This window comes from Doryrhamphus excisus, linkage group LG6 (genome assembly GCF_037039965.1).
Source record: "Doryrhamphus excisus strain RoL-2023G ecotype Guam linkage group LG6, RoL_Dexc_Guam_v1.1, whole genome shotgun sequence".
Taxonomy (NCBI): domain Eukaryota; kingdom Metazoa; phylum Chordata; class Actinopteri; order Syngnathiformes; family Syngnathidae; genus Doryrhamphus; species Doryrhamphus excisus.
Genome location: NC_136362.1, coordinates 13,393,677 through 13,403,932, shown reverse-complemented (window position 1 = coordinate 13,403,932; position 10,256 = coordinate 13,393,677). Strand labels below are relative to the sequence as shown.

The 10,256-nt window shown below is 41.5% G+C and overlaps 2 protein-coding genes across 4 annotated transcripts; both read left to right on the top strand.

Moving 5' to 3' along the window:
* The first annotated feature begins 170 nt into the window (after positions 1–170).
* On the top strand, positions 171–2,955 carry LOC131125036 (protein THEM6). 2 transcript variants are annotated; one of them, XM_058066154.2, is made up of 3 exons: positions 171–271; positions 962–1,464; positions 1,534–2,955. In XM_058066154.2, exons 2-3 carry the CDS (start codon positions 964–966, stop codon positions 1,639–1,641), a joined length of 609 nt encoding a protein of 202 aa, XP_057922137.2. In that variant the 5' UTR covers positions 171–271; positions 962–963; the 3' UTR covers positions 1,642–2,955. The 2 variants fall into 2 exon arrangements, with proteins under 2 accessions (XP_057922137.2, XP_078647625.1); XM_078791499.1 differs by lacking the exon at positions 171–271 and having other exon boundaries at positions 947–1,464.
* A 714-nt stretch (positions 2,956–3,669) lies between these two features.
* On the top strand, positions 3,670–9,919 carry LOC131125037 (protein THEM6-like). 2 transcript variants are annotated; one of them, XM_058066156.2, is made up of 3 exons: positions 3,670–3,930; positions 5,349–5,853; positions 9,619–9,919. In XM_058066156.2, exons 2-3 carry the CDS (start codon positions 5,353–5,355, stop codon positions 9,724–9,726), a joined length of 609 nt encoding a protein of 202 aa, XP_057922139.1. In that variant the 5' UTR covers positions 3,670–3,930; positions 5,349–5,352; the 3' UTR covers positions 9,727–9,919. The 2 variants fall into 2 exon arrangements, with proteins under 2 accessions (XP_057922139.1, XP_057922138.1); XM_058066155.2 differs by lacking the exon at positions 3,670–3,930 and adding an exon at positions 4,852–5,001.
* The last annotated feature ends 337 nt before the right edge of the window (positions 9,920–10,256 follow it).

The window sequence follows — 10,256 nt, the reverse complement described above, 5'->3', positions numbered from 1 at the left end:
TTTCGGGAATATCAAATACACATCTGTAAGTGTGATAAATATGTCTCCAACCGACAAATAAATACTTCAAGTGAACCATTTAAACACAAATCCCAAATTCTTTGATGGTTTATCATTCCGCTCTTTATTTGTATGGTGACCGGCGTAAACGCTTATTCTGTCCGGCATTAACCGGAAGTGGTCGTGTTAAATTTCCCCTGCAAAATGGCTTGCTTGGTTTAACCTTTGCGGTTTCTTTTGGTGGTTACAGCAACAAAAAAAGTGTGAGTGGGTGAGTTTCAGCGTTTCGTCATTCGTTAAAAAGGTTGTTCTTGACACTCGTTGTTGCGCAGACTGCTAGCCGCAAAGCTAGCGACTGAACTACCCGTTAAAATGTGTTTTCAAAGCGCCGCACAGCTATGCATTACCATTTACATTTTATAACGAACTACAGTGCAAGTCTCTAAAATTGTCGCAAAAGGTTCCATGTGCAAGTTTTCTAAACAGGTTGTTTAGCAGGTTACGGACGTCTGTCACACAGCCAATGAAGGTGTCATCATAAATCATAATAGTAACATCAGTGTACAGCATTTAAAATAATTCAGATACACGTATTGTCTGTGTTTGGCACATTGAGATGTGGTTATCTCACTGTCCTAACAATGCGTAATGGCCACACAGCTTGTTCATCTTGAAAGGCCTGTTTTTCTTTGGTCTAAGTCATCTCTCAAATATTCACTTACAACTGACTGATAAAAAAAAATTCTACTACTTGAGTGAGTTCAGATAAGTCAAAAGTTTGTCATGTGGCCAAAGGGTTTATTTTATTGGACACAGAGTTAAAAACTGATTAAGTTACAAGAGTGCTCCAAGAGTATTTAGGCTGTAATGGCATCCCTCATCCCCTTACTTTAGGTCACTCCATAATTTTCCCTATCCTTGAATGTTTTTCTGGTAAAGCCCTTGTGTCTGACCTCCCTAGAAATGTGGCTGCTGCTGCTGCTCGGCGCCTTGCTGGCTCTCTTCTGCACCCTGGATGTGTTTTACTTCCTGCGTGCGGCCACGGTGGTTCTACGGGCCTGGTTCCAGCCTCCCATACGGGACGTGACAGCAGAGCAGGTTCTTACGGGCCGGGTCGCCCCCCGCGACATCGACATGTGTCATATGAACAATGCTCGCTACCTACGCGAGTGTGACTTTGCCCGCTTCTCTCTGTATATTCGTAATGGTATCTTCATGGCATTACGGGCCCTGGAGGCTTCCATGGTGGTGGGGGCCACCACCATCCGTTATCGCAGGGCTCTGTGCATCAGTGAGGTCTACGAACTGAGGAGTCGGGTGGTCACTTGGGATGATAAAGCCTTTTTTCTGGAGCAGAGGTTTGTGTCCTGCAAAGACGGTCTGGTGTGTGCCGTCATGTTCTGCAAACAGAGTGTCATACGCAGCAGCCCTGACAAGATCATGCAGTATCTCTGTAAGCGTAAGGTAAGACCAAGAAAAACATTGCCAGGTCTGAGAAGACTTTAGCGTTTGTGTTTTTTCAAACCCTATCAGGTGGAATGTCCTGAGTTCCCAGAGGACCTTCAGCATTGGGTCAACTTCATCTCAGCCAGCAGTCAGACACTCAGAGCGGAGAGCGACCTTCAGGAGAAAGACAAATAAGCATGGACATTACAACCAAGTGCATCTTTGAAATAGAGATAATAACTTACAAGCCATTAGATTCAAGTTGTACTTTTGCTCTGCACTTCATTGCTGGGATTAACAATTTTCTTTGGCGATAACAATGGTTGATGCAAGTGCCGAAATAAGTTCATCACCAGATGAGGTAAAGCCATAGTTAAAAACAAAAAATGTCATTCTCAAGGCACCGGGTATGGCCATGCTGCCACTTTATTATTTGTTGCTCACTAACTGTATTTCCCTACATCGAAACTCATCAGTTTCAGATTGAATTGCAATTTCACTGCTTGCAATGAATAAGAGTATTTTTGCAAAATTTTTACTGTGTGCCAATACCGACTACTTTGCTGCTGTTAAACCTTAATGCACTCATTGCTGTATACACTTTTTAGCCAACTGGTCTTGGACTTTTGAGAATGTAATTTCTGTTTCAAGAAGTAAGCCAAACCAATGGAGAAAAGCTTTGTCATGTGATCTAGGTACGTAACTACTTTATATTAGCAGTATTAGTATCTTAGTATCATGCACACCTTTTGTCAACTTTTAATGTAATTTTATATGAATTTTTAAGATCACCATTACGATTTTCTTTGACATCTTTTCTTTCTAAGCAAACTGAAATGTGCCAAAATCCTTCAAAACCAAGCACGTGCACAGACATTTTGGGGGGCAGGTGCTCAAGCCAGAAAAGAAAGGCTAATTTCTTTAGTAACGTAATAATTTTATGATAAACATATAGTTATTAATAAAATATATGTACAAATCAATGTGTTAGTTAACTATAATACATTATTCTGCTAATTTGAAACATTTTTCTACTTCTGACAGTTGAAGGAGTATCACAGCATACTGTAGTAGTGTAATGCACACCTCTTTGTTCTGCAATTTAGGTTTTAGAGGATTTTATATGAATTTCTAACATAAAGAAAATCACATTATCTTCAATAGCTTCAAGGTCATGTGATCTGGGAACTGCAAACCACTTTATATTAGTAGTCCAATACTGGTAGTATCATGCACACTTCTTTGTGTCATAATTTAGTTTTTATCGGATTGTGTGAGAATGTTTAATATGAACAATTAGGAAATATCTTTCAAGTCATGTGCCTTACCACTTTATTAGTAGTCCCAGCCTACTAGTATTATGCACACCTTTTATATGAATTTTAAGGACTTTTAAAATTGCTGTTAAAACTGCTTCAATTGATGGATGAATTATTTGTAATGAAATTGAACCCATCAAATTTGCATACAAAGAAATAAAAATGATAAACTAAAAGAAAAAAGCAGCATCCCGGTCGCAGTTATTGCTAGCAATGATTGGCATTCAAAATCACAAAGTGTGTCAGCTTTTGTTGACATTTCTCATGTCCCTCACTGTCCCACCGTGTGTCGTCTCAAACTCTCTCCTGTCCCTCCCTGCTGTTTGTGTGCTTGTTTGTGCAACCCATCCCTCCCCCAATTTGCTGTGTTAATACACATATGACACATTTTGACAAATCATGTGCAGTTTCAACAGAAAACAGCAACTCATTTACTTCAACAGACAGCTCTTGTCATTCAAGTTAAAGAACCAGTTTGGTTGCAAGCAACACATTACTTGGAGGCAGAGAAGGAGCGGCTCTAACAGCCCTAAACTTTGACCTTTTTAAGGGCAGGACATGAGATCAGGAGGATGAAATGATCAGATCAGTAGCGGTTGCAGCAATGCAATATTCCAGATCACAGTTATTGTAATGGTGGGACATGTGATGCTTGTGGGCAAAGTAAAGAGTAGAGTAAATAGTTCCTACCTGAGGGCAGCAAGTGGACAGGTCTTGAGCACTTGTCTCAGGCAGTGGGTGTCCAAACCAAATAATTGTAAAAACTTCACAAGGGTCGTGGGGGTATGCTGGAGCTTATCTCATCTGACTTTGGGTGAGAGGAGGGCCACGCCTTGGACTGGTCGCCAGCCAATCACAGAGCAGTATCTAATATCTTGACTTCTGACACTCTCTCGAGAAGTACTTCGAGAGGAACTTCAAGAACTAGTTGAAGAACACATTGAAGTATTTGATCGCTGATAGCTTGACTCTCCCAACCTCTCTCAGCGATAAAGAGGAACTCAAGAGGTTAAAAAGATCTTAGGGACAGGATACTTTTTCTTTAGACCTTGGGCCGGATCACACCAATGTGGGAGGAACAAATACACCAAAGCTACGGAAATCTTTGTTCTGCCAAACCTTTTCTTCTCACATAGTGGGGCAGGTCCCCCTGGAGGAGGCTGCGGTGAGAGAATATTAGCGCAAACCTGCCAATATGTATTAATTTGTCATACTCAGCATACAATTTTGACGCTTGAATACGCTCTCCCATTTTGTTGCATTTTGCTGGTTTCAGGTGTGACTAGTACTACCAATATAAAGTGGTTTCCCAAATCCTTGATTTTTCATATTAATGAATAGGAAATCATATCAAATTTAAAGTTTGAAACAGAGATGTGCATGATATTACTGATAGCCTATGTCACATGACCTGGAAACCTACACAACACTTACTTTTTAATGTTAAAAATTCATGTAAAATGTAAAATTAGAAAAAGTAAGCGTCTAAAATACTTTTACTGTAGGAATTATTATTTGACATTGTTATAGGTCCTTTGGTGGTTAGATTTAGAATATATTACTTTTTTTTAACAAACTGTCTTCAACGCAATAATAGGTTATGGACGGTCCCTAGTGCAAACAACCAGTGGCTAGAGCGGCACTTTTTTGCGAGCTCCCCGCACCATGACAGAGTAGTCCGGGCAACGTGAGGAGGAACCATCGCAGTAGCTACGGAACCGAATATCCAACGTCCAACACGAAACTAACTTCACCTTAACAGCAACACACAAGGTGTTATATGAGGGAGAGCACTTGCTTGTTTAAAGTTATTGGGAGTATTAAGGCTAACTGGAGGCTGCCATGTTTGTTTTAATAACAGCAATAAACTATTTAAAGAGTAGTAACAGTGTAACACTAAGAAAAACTCAAAACATGTTTTGGTTATAAACCACACAATTGGATAAAATTCTAACCATGCGGCGTCATCACAAACCCGGAAGTGTCATTCTTACTACAATACAAACGTAACATGACGCTGAAAATCTCTTATCATGTCTTGTTTATGTATTATGTAAGTATGTATTAATGGGAATATGATATATATAACTGGAACAAAGTAGGGTTTTTTAACATTAAGCTTCTTACCTGATCACGTGTCGTCGCAAATGCGGAAGTCATGCTCGACGTTGAGCCAGTCTGCCGGCTTCTTCAGACCGCATCGCATCCAATGTTAGCTCTCCCTTTTGAAGGAACGGTAAGTTATGTTGCCAAAAGCCATGAAAAAAAAACATTGACTTACCGTTTATTATTATCGTCCTTTACGAATACGTCATGCGAACGTTGGTGCGTGTTTTGATGCCGTTCAAAAGGGACTGGGAAAAGTTAGCACAGAAGGCAGCTTTCTAGGCTGCTAGCTTGCTCGCCCTCTGAAGGTTGAAGAGAAGCTTCTATAGTGATGCTGTAAATTCTTATTTGAACTCGTATTAAGCGAACTCTGGCACGTTTGTCTAGCCTTTGTTATGCGGAGAAACTACCATTCAAAGAGAAAGTGAGTAGTAATATTGTATTATTGTAATATTGCAATATCGTTTCTTGTTCCAGAGATATGTTGCTCTTGGTGCTGGGAGCCCTCCTGCTGCTCTTCTGCATTGTGGATGTGTGGTACTTCCTGCGAGGGGCCCAGGTCTTCATCACAACCATCTTCCAACCACGACAAAAGCAAATCCTAGTGGAGCAAACCGTGCATGGAATAGTTCTTCCCCATGATGTAGACTACAAGGGCCACATGAACAACTCCCGCTACCTTAGGGAGTGTGACTTTGCCCGCCTCCAACACTATATGCGCACGGGTCTCTTCATGGCCTTGTTCAAAATGGGGGCCAAAATGGTGGTGGGGGCCTCGACCATCCGCTACCGGCGTTCCCTGGCATTTGGTGAGGCGTTCGAGATCCGGACCAGAGTGGTGGGATGGGACGACAAAGCATTTTACTTTGAGCAGCGATTTGTATCCAAGAAGGATGCGTTTGTGTCTGCGGTGTTGCTGTGCAAGCAGAGTGTGGTGAACAGCAGCCCTGAGCGTATTATAGAGTTTGTCTGCAAAGAGAAGGTGAGTGATGACAAACACGTTCACAGGGAATAATGCTGCCAAACATTTATTGTCTCACAGATGCACTGGATTTATATTTGTGTCCACCTGAAGTCATTTTATCATTTTGATCTGGAACATTTTGTGTTTTTATAACAGTACTTCTAACTCATAGGTGTTTTGGGCACTCAAGGACATTGTACAAAGTGGAAATAATGGGAGAAGCAGCAATAATGTGCCTTTTTGGGCACTAAAATACACCTTACAAAAGCAATGATACAACTGCTCTGAAACAAAAAAAAGTCATTTAAAAATATAAGCAATACTACTCCAATTTGTTGATCACGATCGACCAGTCAATATTTAGGACTTTGCAAATATTAGGAAAAATAAATGCCGTTCTCAAAGAGTGACCAATAGATCTGCCAACAGACACGCAGTTTGACCATCCACAACCCAGTACCCAAATCCCTGAGGTGTCTTGTGCACTGCAGTAAGCTGCATCGACTATCTCCAGCAGCAACAAAACTCTCGCTTGCCGGCGACCAAAAGCCATCAAGCATTTGGTTTGCTCACAGAGCTGATGTCTGTGAATATGTGGCAATTCCAAAATAAAAATCGATTAAAAAATATCTTAGGTTCATGACCAAAACCAGGGGTCTTGGGTTAAAAACAGTTGGCATGCCCGCCGTGCAAGTAAAACATCATATTAGAAAGCTGCATTTCTTTGTGAGACCACGGTGCATGCCCGGATCTCTAGTTCAGCAGTAGGGGGCGGGGACAGAGAAACACAGAGCAGTTTGTGTCACATGTTCATGTTTACAATGGTATTGTAATGGCGGCTGAATAACTACACTTCAGGATGGCTGTATTTAGTTGGCCATTTATTTGTAACAGCAACATACAGCACTTACTGTCTTGCACGCTGACTCTCGTCACGGCATAAACATTCCCCAACACTTGCTCTCTTATTCTACCCTTTTTCCTCCAAACACTTGCTCTAACCAGCATACTGAACCTGACTGCCCTCTATAGCTTACACATGAAACAGCAGCTTGGAACAACACCACATACAGTGCATCCGGAAAGTATTCACAGCGCTTCACTTTTTCTACATTTTGTCATGTTACAGCCTCATTCCAAACTGAATTAAATTAATCTCTTACCTCAAAATTCTACACAAAATACTCCATTATGACAATGTGAAAAAGTTTTTTTTTTACTTTTTTTGAATTTATTAAAAATAGAAAACTAAGAAATCACATTTACATAAGTATTCACAGCCTTTGCCATGAAGCTCAGAATTGAGCTCAGGTGCATCTTTTTTCTACTGGTCATCCTTGAGATCTTTCTACAGCTTAATTGGAGTCCACCTGCAGTAAATTCAGTTGATTGGACATGATTTGGAAATATAATAACTGTCTATATAAGGTCCCACAGTTGACTGTGCATGTCAGAGCACAAACACCAAGCATGAAGTCAAAAGAACTGTCTGTAGACCTGCGAGACAGGATTGTCTTGAGGCACAAATCTGGGGAAGGATACAGAAAAATTTCTGCTGCTTTGAAGGTCCCAATGAGCACAGTGGCCTCCATTATTTGTAAATGGAAGACGTTTGGAACCACCAGGACTCTTCCTAGAGCTGGCCGGCCTTCTAAACTGAGCGATCGGGGAAGAAGGGCCTTAGTCAGGGAGGTGACCAAGGCCCCGATGGTCACTCTGTCAGAGCTCCAGCGTTCCTCTGTGGAGAGAGGAGAGCCTTCCAGAAGGACAACCATCTCTGCAGCAATCCACCAATCAGGCCTGTATGGTAGAGTGGCCAGACGAAAGCCACTCCTTAGTAAAAGGAACATGGCAGCCCGTCTGGAATTTGCCAAAAAGCACCTGAATGACTCTGAGACCATGAGAAACAAAATTCTCTGGTCTGATGAGACAAAGATTGAACTCTTTGGTGTGAATGCCAGGCACCATGTTTGGAGGAAACCAGGCACTGCTCATCACCAGGCCAATACCATCCCTACAGTGAAGCATGGTGGTGGCAGCATCATGCTGTGGGGATGTTTTTCAGCAGCAGGAACTGGCAGACTAGTCAGGATAGAAGGAAAAATGAATGCAGCAATATATAGAGATATCCTGGATGAAAACCTGCTCCAGAGCGCTCTTGACCTCAGTAGACTGGTCATGTACCTTGACCATATAGACAGTAGACATTAGCACACAGCCAAGATCTTAAAAGATTGGCTTCAGAACCACTCCGTGAATGTCCTGGAGTGGCCCAGCCAGAGTCCAGACTTGAATCCGATCGAACATCTCTGGAGAGATCTGAAAATGGCTGTGCACAGACGTCTCCCATCCAACCTGATGGAGCTTGAGACTTATTGCAAAGAAGAATGGGCAAAACTGCCTAAAGATAGGTGTGCTAAACTTGTGGGATCATATTCAAAAAGACTTGAGGCTGTAATTGCTGCCAAAGGTGGATCAACAAAGTATTAAGCAAAGGCTGTGAATACTTATGTAAATGTGATTTTTTTGTTTTCTATTTTTAATAAATTCAAAACATGTCAAAAAACCTTTTTTCACATTGTCATAATGGAGTATTTTGTGTAGAATTTTGAGGTAAGAGATTAATTCAGTTTGGAATGAGGCTGTAACATGACAAAATGTAGAAAAAGTGAAGCGCTGTGAACACTTTCCAGATGCACTGTACCCAACGTTACAATAGTTTATTAGTTTTTAGTTCAGTCATTGGTGGGTTTATGAGAAAAAACATTATTCAATTTATTCTAAATAATTATTATTGCAATTTTTTTTCCCGGGCTTGGGGGGGTTGGGCTATTTTTTAAATGTTATTTCAATGCAAATACTTTTCCGACCTCAACAAATACAAATACACCCCTAGTATATATAGTACAGAATATAATTTATCACAGACTTTCTTGTTAAACTCTGCAGATATTTTTCGTGGGGAATTTTCCCTAATGATAATGACCTTTTATCAGAAATAGGCAGCCATGCCATTTAATTAATATTTTTTTGTACCGAGTAAGGGTGTTCTGAATCACTCTTGGTCTGTCCCGTCACCTCCCGTCATGTATCGGCGCAGCCTTGGCATTAATGTGATTGCTGTACTGAACCGTCGTGGTGAAAAGAGAGCTGAGCCGGACGGCAAAGCTCTCAATTTACCTGTCGATCTATGTTCCCACCCTCACCTATGGTCATGAGCTTTGGCTCATGACTGAAAGAATGAGATGGCGGATACAGACGGCTGAAATGAGTTTCTTCCATAGGGTAGCTGGACTCACCCTAAGAGATAGGGTGAGGAGCTCAGCCATCCGGGTGGGGCTCAGAGTAGAGCCGCTTCTCCTTCACATCGAGAGGAGTCAGTTGAGGTGGCTCGGGCATCTAGTCCAGATGCCTCCCGGACGCCTCCCTGGTGAGGTGTTTTGGGTATGCCCAGCCGGGGAAAGGCCCCGGTGCAGACCTAGGACACGCTGGAGGGATTATGTCTCACAGCTGGCCTGGGAGCGCCTTGGTGTCCTCCCGGGGGAGCTGGAGGAGGTGGCCGGGGACCGGGAAGTCTGGGCTTCCCTACTGAGTAAAATCATGTGAAATCATTCTATTGAAACTCCGCTGTAAATTATTATTGCTGTATATGGTGGTAGTAAAGGTAATTATCACAATAAAGTGGCACCATTTGTTTTACTTTTGACTTTTTTTTTTTGAAGATGATGATTTAAGGACAAATTAGCTTTAAAATGGTGATGCTCACTTTGTTTTCTTTGCTAGATTCAATGTCCTCCGCTTCCAGAGGACCTGAAGCACTGGATCAGCTTCATTTCAGCCAACAGTCAAGCCCTGAGGGCCGAGAGTGGACTGGAGCAGAAGAACAAATGAATGAAACAGCACTCTGACACCTTGTATCATTCACATTTCTCACACATTTACAGTACGACATAAACATACACACATGTAGTAATATATACAATAGTAGAGGGTTATTACTAGTCTAATGACACTGTTTCTGTGTATTTATTTGCTGTGAATGAAATACTAGATAGGCAATATGAAGTAATATAACAAAAAAGAATTTCATGTTAAAAAAAAACAAAAAACAGAGTATCATGGAAGTTGTTCTGACTCCAAAGTGACACGAACCTCACATCTTAGTTTAGTAGTTGACTTTAGGCATCTTAATTATCTTCAGACAAGCATGCAGTGCAGAAACTTGATCTTCTGTTGAGATCTGTGCATGGTTTGAATCGGGGGCTGGGGGGATGTTTGCGTCTGTTCTGCCTGATTAATTGTATATTTCAGTGAACAGAAGAAAAGTGAAATACTTGAACCAACCTTTTAAAATCTTCCTTTTCAGCGTTTTCTAAAGCGTTTCAAAGGGATCTTTTATTGTGCATCGTTTTTTGTTCATG